At 38.2% G+C, this 17,996-nt stretch overlaps 1 protein-coding gene across 1 annotated transcript; it reads left to right on the top strand.

Annotated features, from left to right (window-relative positions):
• Window positions 1-581: 581 nt before the first annotated feature.
• MMP12 (matrix metallopeptidase 12) lies at window positions 582-12,263 on the top strand. The gene is given in 10 exon segments (NM_001082771.1): window positions 582-698; window positions 1,674-1,921; window positions 2,860-3,008; window positions 3,094-3,219; window positions 6,225-6,386; window positions 7,220-7,343; window positions 8,507-8,640; window positions 8,990-9,149; window positions 10,949-11,052; window positions 11,811-12,263. Coding segments are annotated over 10 exon segments (1,395 nt in total). The 5' UTR covers window positions 582-611; the 3' UTR covers window positions 11,912-12,263.
• The last annotated feature ends 5,733 nt before the right edge of the window (window positions 12,264-17,996 follow it).

The raw sequence follows: 17,996 nt of genomic DNA, 5'->3' as shown, positions 1-17,996 counted from the left end.
TAGATGGCTGGAGGTCTCAAATTATAGAATCAGTATCTCAGCCACTATAATACATAGACCAAGCATCATAGTGTCAAGATGCTATCAACTTTTCTTTGCTAAATATGAAACCTATGTATCACAGTTCTTTATGGAATTAGATTCAGCTCTGAGAGAACCCATCTATTCTGGCAAAAGGATTTTATTTATGTAATCTTCAACATTTTAAAAACTAATTTTATCTAAGATAAACATAAGGAAATTATTGTAGTGAAAAATTCTAAAAACATATCTAAAGTTGTCTTTATATTTGAGGTGCTTCACATTTCTTTTACAATGGCTTATTTTATAGGGTGGGTGGAAATAGGGGCTTATTTGTCATTTTGAAGAAACATATTGAGTTGATTGAGTATGTGATAGGTTAGATGCTAATTGACCCAGTGTTGGTTGAAAAAATCATGTTTCCTTGCAGGTTTTGACATAAATCAAAGGATGATATCAACTGTGAGTCACTGGAAGGATTTCACATTCACAGATCCTGGCCTAAGGACTATATAAAGAGTGACATTTAAGGAACTAGTATTAAAAGGGAAGAGCGCAAACTGAATTGAACCATTCAGGAGAAGTTCGCAATGAAGTTTCTTCTATTGATACTGACCCTGTGGGTCACTTCTTCTGGAGCTGATCCTCTGAAGGAAAACGATATGCTATTTGCTGAAGTAAGTATGACACTCTAGTATTTGAGTAGTTTGATAATTATATTTAGGATTCTTTGCGTTAGTCAGTTTTATTTTTGAAAGTTGCTAGTTGAAAACTAGTCTTGGGCATTGCATGCTTTCAACATTGACAAAGAGCATGACTCTTTGTCGAAGAGTAATACAAAACAAAGATATTGGCTTTGAAGAACTGTTACGAAATTGGTGAGTCAATGTGTTCCTTCTACTCAAACATTTTGACCAAGGAATGTCAGTTCAATGCAATTAGAGTTGTCTTCTGTTATGGGATGAAGGTACTCAAAAAGTTCATGGAAGATGGAATTAAAAGATAGGTTTATTTTGGTGTAAAACATTTTTTGAAATCCCTGCAATTGTGGGATCTTCAAAATGCTCTTGGAAAAGTTATATTATGACAAAAGTACATATGAATTTCAAAATTTTTTTATGTTAAAAGAAATTTAACCTTCAATTATTTTTCCTGATCTTTCTGAGGTATCCTTGTGCTTTACAGCAATCATTTACATTCAGTTAATAATCTTAGAATTCAATAATTACTTAATCAATTCAGCAGTGTCAGGCAGGTGGTAGCTCCACCTATTACATCACAGCATTGTCTGTGATACAAGAAACTTTTAAATCACAATTTAAATTAATAATTATGTATCATATTAATAAAGATGGCTGCTTACTGAAAACCATTATATGCAAATACCTGAAATAGCTTTTAAAGAGTAGAAACAAGTTTGAAGAAATAGAAGCATAAAAGTTTCCCCTGGTCTTCCAGGAATAAATCTTGCTAACAATGTGACATGTCTTTAATAGCGCAGAAAATTAAGATTTTTTTTCTCATTTTATCCAGTGTTCTACCCTGTAATTAAGATATCCAAAAAACTTGGTTTAAAAACATCAATTTGCAGTTGAAGCATTCACATAGTTCCCAATAGAAACTCAATGTGTTACTGAATGTATTTCTTGCAGAACTACTTGGAAAACTTTTATGGCCTTAAGGTGGAGAGAATTCCAATGACAAAAATGAAAACTAACAGGAACTTCATAGAGGAAAAAGTCCAGGAAATGCAGCAATTCTTGGGGCTAAATGTGACTGGGCAACTGGACACATCTACTTTGGAAATGATGCACAAGCCTCGATGTGGAGTGCCTGATGTTTATCATTTCAAAACCATGCCAGGGAGACCAGTATGGAGGAAACATTACATCACCTACAGGTAATGGAGGTGAAGGTAGCCATGCAATTTTCTGCTCTCCCATAGGACTGACTTCTAGAAATATCCACAATTTAACTATAGCTCTAAATCTGGGAGCTGATAAGTAGCTTCCCTCCACAGTTCACGCTATCTCCATGTAACAATTTATTATCTCTACAAAAGAAGATTGCTGACCCAAGGAAGAGAATTTGGCTTGCTGATCAGTCCAGAGCAGAGTAGAAAAGTTACAAATAAAATGAGAATGAAGTTGTATCTACCGTAAGTAAGAGATAAGACAGGGGCCGGCGTTGTGGCACAGCAGGTTAATGCCCTGGCCTGCAGTGCCGGCATTCCATATGGGTGCCGTTTCAAGACCCAGCTGCTCCACTTCCAATCCAGCTCTCTGCTGTGGCTTGGGATAGCAGTGGAAGATGACCCAAGTGCTTGGGCCCCTGCACCCATGTGGGAGACCTGGAAAGAAGCTCCTGGCTCCTGGCCTCGGATCGGTGCAGCTTCGGCTGTTGCAGCCAATTGGGGAGTGAACCATCGGATGGAAGACTTCCTTCTCTTTTCTCTGTCTCTTTCTCTTTCTCTCTCTGCCTCTCCTCTCTGTGTAATTCTGACTTTCAAATACATAGATAGATAAATCTTTAAAAAAAAGAGATAAGACAAAATTTTTAGAATAGTTTAGAGCAAGAGCAAAAAGTGTAAACCTCTTTGAGAGTCAGTCCTTCACAACAATGATCTGTACATCACACATAAGAAGAAACTGAGCTATATTTTGATGAAGGAGGAAGATTTCCAAGAAAAAATATTTCTGTACTTAACTAAGCAACTTTTTCTCTTTGGACTCTTGGTTTGATTCATCCTTCAATGCTGCTAGCAAAAAAATGAAGTATTGTGATAAGACAAAATTGACATTCTTTCCATATGTTTTACCCTCTCTTTTTCTGATAAAGAATCAAAAATTACACTCCAGACATGAAGCGTGAGGATGTTGAGTATGCCATTCAGAAAGCTTTTCAAGTATGGAGCGATGTGACCCCCCTGAAATTCAGAAAGATTACGACAGGCGAGGCTGACATCATGATACTTTTTGCTAGTGGAGGTACGCAACTTGGACTTTATCTGTGTAAACTGGCATGATGCATAACATGTACAGAAAGACAACTTTTTCCCCTTTTTTTTCAAAGCTCATGGAGACTATGGTGCTTTTGATGGCAGAGGTGGTGTCATAGCCCATGCTTTTGGGCCTGGACCTGGTATTGGAGGAGATACACATTTTGATGAGGATGAAATCTGGAGTAAAAGTTATAAAGGTAGGCAAAAAAGGAAACACCTCCTCATGCATTAATAATCTTGCCTCTAAATCAAATTTTATACCTTGCTTGGGTCTCAGTTTCACCTTCTGTAAATTGAGGGTTTTGGGTCAGCTCAGAGTGTATGAAGATTCTGAGTTGTGAGTTACTTTTTTTAGAATAAATTCAGAAGAATTTTTTAGGGTGGAAAGGTAAAAGCTGCTACTTAGATGTGATAAGTTTTTGATGATAAAATTATCAATTCAAAAGCAAATGCTAATATTGATTCTGTGTGTGCCACCTATGGGTAACATGGTCAGCTATTTGATTCTTAATATGCAGACGGTTTCTTAAAACTCATGATGACACAGAAAGATAAAGTCATAAAGAACTTAGAAGTCCCTATGGAGAAACATGAGATTATATGGTCATGCTGTCTTTGCAGTCCTGGAATGGAAATGTCAGAATATCCAACAGCTCATTTAACACCACCTTGTGTGCATTTGTAGAGAGACTATAACTCGCCATCATTTCTGGATAGTTGGTGGATGAAATAACTACGTTCTCTGTTATTTGGGGGAAATACTGGTATGGGAAAATGTAAACCAATGCAACAGAAGCCTTCCTACTTTCTCTACTGGAAATTCTGGAGTCTATGATTCACACATGTGGAAAGCAAATAGGGAGACAGTCATCAAGTGAATGTTCTACTCATCCTCTTCCTCTGTCTGGGTGCTTTGCACGTTTGATGGCAATATTAAAATAGACACCATGTCTACTAAAAAGGCTATGTGTTGGCCGGTGCCGCAGCTCAATAGGCTAATCCTCCGCTTTGTGGCGCCGGCACACCGGGTTCTAGTCCCAGTCGGGGTGCCGGATTCTGTCCCGGTTGCCCCTCTTCCAGGCTATCTCTCTGCTGTGGCCAGGAAGTGCAGTGGAGGATGGTCCAGGTGCTTGGGCCCTGCACCCATGGGAGACCAGGAGAAGCACCTGGCTCCTGCCTTGGGATCGGCCATTGGAGGGTGAACCAATGGCAAAAGGAAGACCTTTCTCTCTGTCTCTCTCTCTCACTGTCCACTCTGTCAAAAAAAAAAAAAAAGGCTATGTATTTTGGTATGACACATAGCCTAAGGCTTATCAAGCTTTTGAAGAGAAGAGGACTTCTATTTTGTCAGAAGACTAGTCATGTAGGATTAGACACTTGCTGAACTGCAAGTCCCCGGTCAGACATGTTAAATGTGCCTAAACTTAATACAAAGTTACTCTGTAACTTTGTATTATTGTAATCTCTTCGTCGGAAAGGGTAAATGCATGCTGATTAGATAATTTTATATTCTTCTAGGGAAACATGAAAAGTAATTCAACAAATAATCTCCACAGATACAGGAAACAGAACCAGGGGTTAGTAGTTAGTTTTGAGGAAAGCTGGGGCCAGAATGGACATTTCTTGGCATTTTGCCCAACATCTAGTTTCCACCAGTCCATGTTGTCTTGTTTTTTTTGGTTAGTTTGACCTATGCTTGCAAAAATTTACTTTATTTATGAAAATTCTGAGAATCCTCATTTTCAGCAATTTTTGGAGCCACTAAACGAAATATACAATGCTTAACTGAATTCCCATTAATGTTGGTTGACAGAGTGTTTGAATACAGAAATAAAAAAAAAGACTCACAATCCTACCTTTGAGCAAACAATCTAATAGGAAAGAGAACGCAAAAGTAAGTTTAATACTTTGGAATAGGACTAATGGTGCTGGTTTGTATAAACTTAGGAGAACTGGGAATAAGGCAAATTCAGGCTGAGGCCAAATTGTGAAAGTTTTGTTTGCTCTTTCCAGTCTTATGCTGAGTGGAGAGAACAGCAGAGTCCTGATTTCAATTATCTACTTGAGGGAAGAAATGGAAACAGATCTGAGTTGATTGCTGGATCCCTGTTACAGGGCATGCTGGGAGGGTCTGTGTTCTTTGACATTCCCCAAGAGAGACATGTAGACTCTGTTCATTCTAGGGTACCAGAGACTATGTTAAGGTCAGGTTCAGGAGCTAACTGACATGTGACTCTGGATAAGTAATTTACTTAAGCTACATCTTTGCTATAGAAAAAAATGAAGATATTGAGCTAGAAAACAAAAATGTCAGGAGTCATTCAAATCTAAGAAGTAAGAAATTTGAGAGAAGGAACCATTTTTCTCTACAATGTTACATTCTCTAGAACATGCATAAAAATGAACAAGCAAGATTACAGCTTAATAGTCTAAATATGTCTATATTATAAATGTAATAGAATCATTTGTGTAGCAAAAACACAAACTCTGGAGCTAAGAAATTGTGATTTCAACCTGGGATCAACCATTTTATTGGTCAGTTAACCTTACTGATGCTGCTTCCTCATCTGTAAATAAATAGAGAGTAATGCAGTGTTGTTTTATCCCATAATCAAAGCATTGAAGGCTTTCTTGAATTTGTATAAGGATTGGACATGATGTGCTGTATTTCTTTGCTACTCACAGTGCCTGGGATTAAATGGTAGCTTTAGATATGAGCTTAATAAATGTGGTTGCTAAAGACTTTTCTATATCTGCTGAAGCCTGGTCAACCATAAAAGCAAAAGGGAGTCATGGGAGCAGAGAATGATTTAGAAGGAAGGAGCACTGTTGAACACCTGGGAGTTATTCTAAGAATTTTTACAACAGAGTATGTTTCATTCGTCTGCTAGTGAACCTCCATGGGGACATTGACAACATCTAGAGGCATTTTTTCACTGTCAAAATTGGAAAGGGACTTTCTACCTGCATTTAGTGGTACAACCAGAGATTTATGAACATCTATAATGCAACCGACATCCCTGCCAATGAAGAACCATGAGACCTATAATGTTAAAAGTACTAAGGTTGGGAAACCCTATTCAACAGGGTGGAGAAATAAGTAAAGGATTCCCACATGTTTCCCTTTCACACACCAGATGCATTAATAACAAGGTAACTATGTATTTCATGGCTTTCTCTCTTTTGGTTGACTTTCTTGCAGGCACAAACTTGTTCCTTGTTGCTGTCCATGAGCTTGGCCATGCCTTGGGACTTGATCATTCAAATGATCCAAAGGCCATAATGTTTCCCACCTATGGTTATATTGATCTCAACACATTTCACCTCTCTGCTGATGACATACGTGGCATTCAGTCCCTTTATGGTGAGTTGAGTTTATTATTTTGCCATATGAAGACTCACCCTTATGAATAGTCAAATAATACCCACATTTTGATAAGACTTAAAAAACTACTCATCTTTTCTTTTGATCACTGTGAGGCTCCTGAAAGCAGGTAGCACAGATAGCTTTTCTCTTTCACAGATGAGGACAAGGGATCCTTCTGTTGATGTCAAAGCAGAGGCAGAATCTGTGATTTCAAGTCTGGTGTTCTCTTTCATTGTCCCTTTCTTAATATTTATTGATTGATTGATTTGAAAGGTGGAGTATTAAGACATATGGGGGAATTTTCCACTTACTAGCTCATTTTCCAATTGGCCACAGCAGCCAGGCCTAGACCAGGGTCAAACCTGCAGCCAGGAATTTGATCTGAGTCTCCTACTTGGCTGACAGAAGCCATTATCTGCTGCTTTCCCAGGTGCATTAGCCAGTAGCTGGATCAGAAGCAAGGTATATGGGACTCAAATCTGTGGTCTGATGTGGGATGCTGCATCACAAGCAGCAGTCTAACTTAGTGTACCCTGGCATCCACCTCTAGTCTGGTATTTTTTTCTATCCAACATGCCATTGTTCTACTGAAGGCATATAGAGAAAAAAATCTAATTGGAAAAGAAAAAACAAAATTATCAGATTTTTCCTCTCCATGATATTGCAAACTTAAGGGGGAGGAAAATCTCTTATTGTAAATTTCATAGAATGTAAATATATTTTTATGCATTTTTATCAAGAAAATTGAATGTTTTCAAAAGAATGATTCTTCCCCTTATAATTAAATGCTGACTTTTTTCCCCCCAATGCTCTTTGGGATGTATTTTCAGGAGGCCCAGAGCAGCATCAACCCATGCCAAAACCTGACAATCCGGAACCAACTGCCTGTGACCACAATTTGAAATTTGATGCAGTTACTACAGTGGGAAATAAAATATTTTTCTTTAAAGACAGGTAGGATCATTTTCATATTTAAATCATAGTAAGTACTCTGTCCTCATTTTATCAGAAAATAGTGGAAAATGATGTAGATGACATTTGTAAGCAGGGATTTGACTTGATTCCATAAGCAAGAAAGATTTTGCAAGACTGAAACAAGACAGCAGTGTTATTTCATTTGTGCTTTAACTAGAAAGCTTGTGTGTGAAAAACAGATTAGTTCTGGAAATATGTCTTGGGGAATTAGAAGACAGAAAGCAGAGAAGCCAGACTACTTGATTTAGTTAGTTAGTTAATTAGTTATTTTTAAATATTTATTTTATTTATTTGAAAGATAGAGTTACAGAGAGAGAGAGAGTCAGGGACAGAAAGAGAGATCTTCCATCTGCTGATTCACTCCTCAAATGGCTACAATGGCCAGGGCTGAGCAATGCTGAAGCCAAGAGCCTAGAACTCCGTCTGGGTTTCCCACAGAGGTGGCTGGGCACAAGCAATTGGATCAACTCCCACTGCTTTCCCAAGTTCATCAGCAGGGAGCTGGATCAGAAGTGAAGCAGCTGGGACTCAAACTGGTGCTCCCATGTTTGATGCTGGCATTGCAGGCAGTGGCTTAACCCACTGTATCACAATGTTGGTCCCCAAGCCAGACTGTTAATCATGTTAATCCATGTTAATCATGGATAACAATGGTGCCATCTGGAACCAAGGGTGGTAAAGAGTACCAGTGTAAACGACTTGATTTCCTGATCATAGAGACTTGTGGGGAGATTTATGGTTTCTGTCTTGAAATATAAATTACAGCTGATATGGGGCAGGGGCAGTGAAGAAGATGAGTACTTTGTGGGTAAAACAAATATTCCCCAGTTTTGAGGTTGTAAAACTGAGAAACCTGACTAGGATACATCTTTTAGCTTACAAAACTGGTGAATGAATTGGAAGCCAGACTAGAACCCTAGATCCAGCATATTCCCATGTTCCAGGCCATCTGTTGAAGTTGTGATTATCAGAGAGTTCTTGAATATTGTCTCCTTGTGGTACTCCTACACAGACATTGTGGAATCAAATGTGAATATAATGGAAAGAAACATTGCAGGGCTTCATGAAGTCTTCCCATGCATGTTTCGGGGTTCTTAATTCTGCAACCATCTTTAACATGTGTTAAATGTCTTCCATGTCAGCTTTTTCTGGTGGAAGATTCCTAAGAGTTCAACGACCAGTGTCCGTTTAATTTCTTCCTTATGGCCAACCTTGCCTTCAGGCATTGAGGCTGCTTATGAAATTGGAGACAGACATCAAGTATTCCTTTTTAAAGGTAATTTCAGTGCCTACTTTTGTCCTTAAGTCTATCTTGAAGAAAATAACAAATTAAGGAAATATAGACCAAAAAAAATGATATTTTATTAATGGCTGCTTTGAACTATAAGCTAAAGTATCTTAAATAAATGGATAGCATGGACAGTTTGGAGAGAACTTTGTAAAAAATAGAAGATGGTAATACTTGTGACAATACACACAGCTACATAGCAGATAAATCATCCTTAAGAACAACATGCGATATATGTTAGAACTATAGGGAAAGAACGATGTTGCATGTTGTAAGTTTGCGTTTCTATTACTCTTTCTGCATAATCCCACTATACACACTTTATCTGTCTCCCCAGGTGACAAGTTCTGGTTAATTAGCCATCTAAGACTACAACCAAACTATCCCAAGAGCATACATTCCCTGGGCTTCCCTGACTTTGTGAAAAAAATTGATGCAGCTGTCTTTAACCCCAGTCTCCGGAAGACCTACTTCTTTGTGGATAATCTGTACTGGAGGTGAGCTTCAGTGGTTGGTAACTTGACCCCTAAGGTTTGTGAAATATTCACAGAAAGGGATTTCCAGAAGGTAATTTCCAGAAGATCATTGACCTTCCTAGGAGAAGGGAACAAAAGAACATGGAACTGAAACAGTGATTGTCAACTTAACATTTTTGTCTATGCTTTGGGTTTCTGATAGAAGATGATACATTTGTAATGTGCTGTTTAAAAGGAACAGTTTAAATAAAATGTTATATGAATAATCATAATGGAAACACTGGTGAACCCAGTGTTATAGATGTCTAAGACCTGGTATTTAGTGTATAGTCAGTACTGCTGCTGTATGGGTTTCCAGTTTCTTTTCCATAATCACTGGACACAAAAGATAAAATGAGGGAGCCATCCTCCGAGTGACAGGAGTCCCTGCAAGGTCTTCCCCAACAGGAAATCAGGTAGTCAGGTGGGGATAGAAGCTCATCTGAGTGTCTGTCTATTTTCTGGAGTAACTAAATTTTGGAGGAAAGTTTCTTCTATACAGTCTTTTGCAGAAACTAGTCATTTCTAGGATTGCTTGCATGGTTTAACTGAGGCATAATAGAATATTGTTAAGAAGGTTGCATTATAACCACTATTTTTTTCTCAAACAAATTCCGATTGAATACCACATGCTCATGACTCAAGCTTGTCCACCAACCCACAGTCTTGTTTGAGAAACAAAACCTTGTATTTTTGCAAATAAAACTTCCTGAAGAGCTAACAAAATGACATAGTCATTATGAACATTCACATTTCAACTCTGGCTAGTGACTCAGTTTACTTTTCTTTTTTTTTTTTTTTTTTTTTTTTTTTTGACAGGCAGAGTGGACAGTGAAAGAGAGAGACAGAGAGAGAAAGGTCTTCCTTTGCCGTTGGTTCACCCTCCAATGGCCGCCGCTGCAGCCGGCGCACCGCGCTGATCCGATGGCAGGAGCCAGGAGCCAGGTGCTTTTCCTGGTCTCCCATGGGGTGCAGGGCCCAAGCACCTGGGCCATCCTCCACTGCACTCCCTGGCCACAGCAGAGAGCTGGCCTGGAAGAGGGGCAACCGGGACAGAATCCGGCGCCCCGACCGGGACTAGAACCCGGTGTGCCGGCGCCGCAAGGTGGAGGATTAGCCTATTGAGCCACGGCGCCGGCCTCAGTTTACTTTTCTGCTTATACTTGGGCCAGAACTTTTCTTTTCCTTAAAGGTTAGTGTGACAGTGCTGAGCAGGCAATGCTGAAGAGGAAATAAATACTTAAATAATGAACCTGAATTAAAATAATAGGTAGATTCAACTGCCATCTGCAAGTCTAAAGAGAACCATAACTCTTCCCTTGGTGGTAAAAGGGAATCTGGGCAGCAGCTAAGCTGTGAATGTAAAACCTGGACATGATAAAAGCGTTTATTTTACATCTCTGCCTAATGTGTGTGATTCTGTGGCTCCTAAACCTTTGCCCCTTCTATTATTTCCTGGAAGGAAATTGTTGATTTTTGCCTCAGTGGAAAACTTTGGGGGAAAAGGCAATGAAAGGCAGTGAAATAACTGGTCAGTGGTACCCATGCTGTATCCAAGTCACCTTCAACACCAGGTTCTGTAAAGCAGAAGTGAGCACTGGGGAACTATGGGGTGGTGGGCAAACACTGATCCAGAGTCAGGAAGCCTGGCTTTGGAGTCTCACATGGACACAGAACAAATCAAGTGAACTGTTCTTAGCTCAGGATAGACGATGAGTTTATGGCTCATGTCATGAAATCCACTTTCTGATTGAGTGCCTGCTGGTTACTTCTTTCCTCAGATACGATGAAAGGAGAGAGGTCATGGATGCTGGTTATCCCAAGCTGATCACCAAGCACTTCCCAGGAATTGGGCCGAAAATTGACGCAGTCTTCTATTTCCAAAGTAAGTGTATTAAGAAAGCGTGAAGGTATTGGAAACCTCCTTTTAGAAACACTAAAAAGTCTCAGGGATCCAGTATTGCTGTTCCAAGTTGGAAAGGACAGGGCCCTACAGTTCTCCACAGTGTCACAGAGGGAAAACCCACTCTGTTCTTGGCTCAGAGTAGGCAGACTGCGAGAATGTGGTAGGGGTTGGTGCCACCAATGGTGAATTCCTAGGGTGGTCTTGCAGGCAAGAGGATTGTTGATACTTCCTAGGTGTTTGATTCTCTTGAATTTCATCTGACCACATCAGCTGCACAGTACATGCAAGAGTCAGGCAAGCCTGCAGTGCCCTACTTTTCTGCTATCTTACATTCTTTATTCAGCCTCTTCTACTCTCAATGGCCCTAAGGATTAGGGCTGAGAGTAGGATAAGAGAAACCTGCATTTGTATTGTAAATATTCAAGTAAGGACAGTTTAAACAAAATTGTTTACTACTTGACCAAGATGTTCTGTTTTTTCATTTTTCTCCCACTGTCTTTTTTGGCATCAGATCCCTTGACTATCCTTCTAGGGCTTAAGATCATTTCTCTTTGGATCTGAGTGTGACTGGGTCTAGGTGGATATCTGGGGGAAGAATACACACCCAAAGGCTCCCAGTATTTATATTCTCAAGTCACATCTCATCTAGATAATCTATAGAAATAAATCTGTTTTATTTTTTTTAAAACAAACATGCCAAGAGAGCACTAAATGATTTCATTTGTTTTCATTTTCAGGATACTACTATTTCTTCCAGGGACCTAACCAACTTGAATATGACACATTTTCCAGTCGTGTCACCAAGAAGCTGAAAAGCAATAGCTGGTTTGATTGCTAGTAATGGTGCCAGTTGACTTCCACTTAATAAGTATTTATTGCATACATACTATGTGATCAATGTAACACTACATGGTGATGTGTATCATAAAATAAAGTAAAATATATAGATCATAGAGAAGTGATTGTACCAAATATATAAGTTTTTCAATTTTGAAAACCCTTATTGTACATTTTTGCTTAACTCTACTATTAAATTTGGAAATAGATGCTTTCAGAGGCCAAGAGAGTATCTTTTGTAGAATGCTTTGTGAGTTGGTTTCTACCATTGTTTGAGAAGTTACAATTATATATTATTCAAATAAAAAATTCAAATAAATTATATATTATTCAAATAAAAACTTTGAAGAAAACTCTTTCGTTTTTAATATTTTTCTGATAAACAAAATGTGTATTCTGAAAATAATTCTGAACCTAGTCATAAATAAAATAAGCATCCCTGTGACTGTACAAAGGAGTGAATAGGAATAGGGCAACTAAGAAAACTAAAAGCTTAGGCTTCTTTTGGCTGTTTGTGTAAGATCACCTGTGTCCTTGATCTCAAGATACGAAAGCATTCTTTAGACTTTACATGACCCCAAGGGGTACCTCCGTGTATGACCACTATGCTGGAGAGAAGGGAGGAAATGAGAAATCTCCATTCTGATAAAATTTGCAGTTCTAGCTCAAGTCTCACATTGTAAGGTTAGACATGTAATTGTCGTATGATAAATCTAAGCCTCCATACATTTAGAAGGAAATATTAGTGGTGCTCACTTGATAGATTTATTGTGGGGAAAAAAAAAAACCATAATATTTGATGAGCATATGGGGCTAGTGTTAAGGGGGAGGGGGAGAGGAAGTCCCTGGCTAGGCTTCCTCCAGGTTCCTGTCTCCACATGTGAAAGAATTAGAGGTGGAGATGTAGGTAAAGATGAACAGAAAAGCAAGACAGTGGGGAATTAGACACTCAGGAATGTGGAGGAGCTCTGGATAAAATGAACTGCATTGAACAAAGTTCAGGTTCGTCCTTTCAAAGGATAGGGGGAGTTGCCCAAGGCAGCACTTCATTGTGTATTCAAAGGAGGTGGCGTTTAGGACAAGGCTTGAGCCCAACTCATTTCCATGCCTCGGCTTTGGAAATCTCAGATTGTGTATGGTGCATGATGGGCCATGGCTGTGCCAAGCCTGTGACCATCCTTGGTATTTCTAGCTGGTACAACCCAGGCAGCTGCATCTGCAAGGAGGCAATGGGATTTGAGCAGTGTGAAGCAGTGGCTGCAGGTGTTGCTGGCAGGCTTCAGTCCATCCTCAGTCAGTAAATACTAGCCTATGCCTCTGGTAACTTGGCCTGTCTTATGTTAATTTTCCTTTCTAACCTGACACATATTCTTCCTATCTTCTGGATTGTGCATGCTGTAGAACTCTCACTCATAGGGTTTGTAGAAGGCTTCTAGTTTTCAATGTATTGGCAGTCCATTGCTGATATACTTAAAAATTCCAAGAAATGGTTAAGCCATTTCAGGTCAGATGATTGTTTTTGACCAGTAGGGGAAACTGTAATCAGATAAAATATGAGGATCTGAAGGAATCTACTTGGGGAAGGAGCTCTTCCTCTTTATGTCTGAGATCTGCCCTCGACTCAAGTATGCACCCCTTCAGTGTAATGGAGTAGGGTTGTCACCCCAAGAGGAAGGCTAGTCAATCCACATGAATCGAGATGCTAATTTTATTACAGAAGAAGAATCTTCACTACAGGATCAGCATCTAAATCAAATGGAATGGTATCCAGGTTGAATTGTATTTGCCTCTAGGTAATCTAATGGTTGCATTTTCTCTTAAATGTTAGAAAAAATCCCTGAATACATCTCTCTCACTATCATGAGTCCTCATCAGAAACACTTTCAAAGATTTAAAATGTAAACCTTCCTCCATTTACTTATATCAATCTTTGCTATATTTTCAAATTTTATTAAATCCTGGAAATGTTAATCAAAGGCACTATTATAAGTGCTACCTCCTAAAAAATAAAATTAAAAAAAAACCTACCTCATTTAATGCTCATTGCAAACATGAGGTAAAAACTGTCTCACTTTTTAGATGAGGAGATTAAGACATTGAAAGTTTAATTAACTTGCCAAAAATTGCCTAACCTTGGAGCTGCAATTCAACAGAAGGCAGTCTGAGCCTAGAATCTGTTATTAACTACAACAAAATTATACCTCTGGCATTGATAAAGTGGAAAAAACCAACCAAAGTGAAAAGTCCTGGCACTTCCCTTTTTAAAACTTTTCATTTTTACTTGACTTTTAAGTTAAAGTTCTTCAAAATGTCTCAAGAATTCTATGTGTGTCCAATCTGGGAAATAAAATTTTTTCCCTGGGAAAAGGAGCAGTATTACCTTGCTAGTGTTGGAAAAAGTAAAGCCCAACACTTGGAAGTTATGGGTGTCTTTACAATGGAGTGCTTGAAATTATCTACGGAGCATCTGGAGAGTAACTGATGTTATGAGGGTCTTTGAATTTCTATCAGGCTATTTTATACCTCTTTAAGTTATAAAATAATGCTAAAAAAACTGATAGTAATATAAATATATTTTTCTATAGTAACACAAGTAAATCGTATCTATTAGAGATATGATTGATTTGTACCTTCAAGAGATAACCTCAACATTACATTTTATTGACTTATATTAACCCACTTACATTTTTTACCCCACTTACATTAATAGAAATTTATTTCAGCATTCCTTACTGTTATATCTGTTCAGATCCTTGTCTGAGCTGACTCCCTTATGAATTAGTGGGTTAAATAATGTCTTTAACAGATTCATTTTATATCCATGTAGTCATACATATTTACTCTTTTGAAAATTATACTTTATGATATAAGGCAACAGGGAACACAACACACCTGTCCATCTTTTGGACTGCCTGGTGGATAAGACCTTACCCTCCAGAACTGAAATCTAGCTTGCTAATTCTGCCTATCTCCTTATCAATAATAATACAGTGGAGACACTGTCCTTGTATAAAATAAAGAAAAATATATGCCACATCTGGGTTACATAGAATTTTCCAAGTCTACTTTTTGGGCTTTTATCATTCACTCAAAATACTTGTTGATAATATACTAGACTCTAGACTCTGGGAAACAAAAATAAGACTGAGAGTCTCTGCCTGCAGAGACACAATATGGAAAGAATATAAACAAGAAATATATGTAAACAACAAACTGTCATGTGATGTGGCAGGTAGACTAGTAAGAGCACATTGAAGACAGAAGAGTCATTCAGTCTCTGCAAAAGGATGTGGGAACCCTAAGTTGCTTACTGTAGTAAATATTTGAGATGTAGATTCCAAATGGAAGAAGAAACATCTTCAAAGATACATTAAATACAAAGTTTTATAAAAATCAAAACATAAGATATGAAGGAAGGAATAGCAGAAGATGAGATGTGAAGTCATGAGGAAACTTTTGTGTCACACATTTGACTTTTATCTAGTGATAGGGCTGTGTTGAGGGGATTTCAATAGGGAGAAATGACCAAATTGAATATTAGAAGATATTTTTGGTGGAAATATGATTAGATATTTCAGAAGGACTTACGGCTATATGCAGGGGAGAATAACTTATTACTGTATTAGTTCATGTAAGAAGTACTAAAAAGCTAAATTATAGTCACAGAGTGGAAATGTGACAATAGCTGGAAGGAGGAATTAATAGAAGTTGGTGACTGCTTTGTATATGGAGGATAACTGAAAATAAAAAGTATGAGATGACCTTTCACCATCTAGCTTAAGAAGCGACCTTCAAAATAGTTAAGATATGGAATCAACCCAGATGGCCATCAACTGATGATTGGATAAAGAAAATGTGCTATATATAACTATGGAATACTACTCATCCATAAAAAAGACTGAAATTATGTCTTTTGCAACAAAATGGATGCAACTTGATATACTTGATTTGGTTATGCTTAGTGAAATAAGCCAGTCCCCAAATGACAAATATATATTTTCCCTGATTTGTGGTAGCTAATATACAGAGCACAAAATATTTAATGTATATGAGAAAAATTGACATTTTGAGATTTGATTATTATTTATAACCCTTATCTATACTCTTGAGGAATAGTGCTTTTTCTGCTTACTACTTATTGATTTCTTTATTTGGTGCAGGCTTAAGCTTGTCATTATAAAATAAACTAAAAAGATGTCATTGTAAAAATTAAGAGAAAAAATAAGAAAGGAAGGTGGAGGAAGGGTGGGAGCATGGGCAGGAGAGAGGATAGGGTGGGAAGTATCACTGTGCTGTTAAATTTGTGTACATGAAATATATCAAATTTGTTCACTTTATAGAAATAAAAAGTTAAAAAGAAATACACAAAATTTGTTTACCTTATATAAGTAAAAATTTTTTAAAAACTCAATAGAAAAAAAGAAGTGATCTTGAATAGGGGATAGATATTGTCTGGACTGGATTATTTAAATATTCAAGGACTTTGTGAGTCTAGATATGTTACTTGCTGTTTCTATTGACTTTCATTCTTGGAGTTTTGTTTCCTTGTGCATTAGATAAGCTTTGATTGTGAACTCAGAGTTTCGGGTTAAATTTTAAGCAGCAGCAATCTCAGGGGCATTCCTTTTTCTTTAATAATACAGATAATTTCTTCTGTTAGGGAGCAAGGGAGTTTTCTCACCGAGGACTCCCTTTTGTCTCTTTCCAGGGTTTGCGGTAGGAGGCTTGGACTCAATTTCTCCCACCTTGAAGATGAATCAAGATTTTGTATGCCAGGCTCCTTCTGATATAAGTAGCTACTCTTGGGGAATTTCTTCTTTTCCGTCATTTGTCCTTACCTAGCTGCTTAGTTCTTAATCTGGTTTCAGTTCATTCTGTGTCTGTGCACACACACTTCAAGGAACTGGAGAAGTCTGGAAATTTCTCCTATTCCCTACCAGCCCAGCAATGGATTGAAAAGTAGGTTTTATTAACTAAATTTATTAAGGCTGCAGGTGTTTTATGGTAGAAGGGCTCTTCAGAGTATATCACCTGCTACACTGCAGAAAGTGAAGGTGAGGCTTGGCTCTTGGCCTGTTCCAAATATCCTGAAAGGCAGAGTGCTGGGTAGTGATTTGTTTTACAAAGTCTATATACTGATGAGTTAGAAAATCTCTGTGACTCACTGTGTGATGGTAGCCAATTTAGTTGACCTCTTTGAATGTGAGGGGAGATAATATCTACCTCTTACATTTGGCCTGAGAATTAACACAGACCTTACAGTGTAAGTGGAAAAACATCTCTCAAGCCTATCTTATGTACATAATCTCCCTTAAGATATTTTCATGGTAACTCCACTGCTCCAAAAGACACAGAGGATGAGCAGAACTTTTGATATTGATAGTTAATTAATAACTTTATTTTGTACTTAACAATTGAGCCAAAAAGGTGAAGCTTCTGGCACTTAGCATACACACTACTGAAGCTTGCTTTCTTCCTATTCAAACTTCCTCTTGACCCAGAATTCCCCGGTTTTGCTGCTGGCCTCCTCAGCAGGTACATTTATACCCCAATGACTACACCAAATAGTGGGGCAGGTAAGAAGAATTCCTCTTCTGTTTTTCCTATTTTTCTTTTGTTCCCAACTAATAAGGACCATCTAAAGTTCAAAATTCTGTCATCTAGTTTTTGCCATCATTATAGGTATTTAATTGTTATAATTAACAATACTTATCATGCTTCTAGAAGTTTATGGACGTAGAGAACATAGGTATTTTGTTTGGTGTCATAGAGCTAAAACATAGAGATTAGGATTTTGAGGGTGGTTTAAGCCCAAAATGCATGCTTTTTCTACTAACCACTTGATTCATTTGGCTGATAGTCTTTTTCTTAAAAAAAAAAAGATTTATTTATTATTTATTTGAAAGTCAGAGTTATGCAGAGAGAGAGGTATTCCATCCGCTGGTTCACTCCCCAATTAGCCGCAACAGCCAGAGCTGTGCCGATCTGAAGCCAGGAGCCAGGAGCTTCTTCTGGGTCTCCCCATGGGTGCAGGGGCCCAAGGACTTGAGCCATATTCTACTGCTTTCCCACGCTATAGCAGAGAG

This window comes from Oryctolagus cuniculus, chromosome 1 (assembly GCF_051225735.1).
Source record: "Oryctolagus cuniculus isolate XC-2025 breed Fujian yellow rabbit chromosome 1, ASM5122573v1, whole genome shotgun sequence".
Classification (NCBI taxonomy): domain Eukaryota; kingdom Metazoa; phylum Chordata; class Mammalia; order Lagomorpha; family Leporidae; genus Oryctolagus; species Oryctolagus cuniculus.
This window is presented reverse-complemented; position numbering and strand designations above follow the sequence as displayed.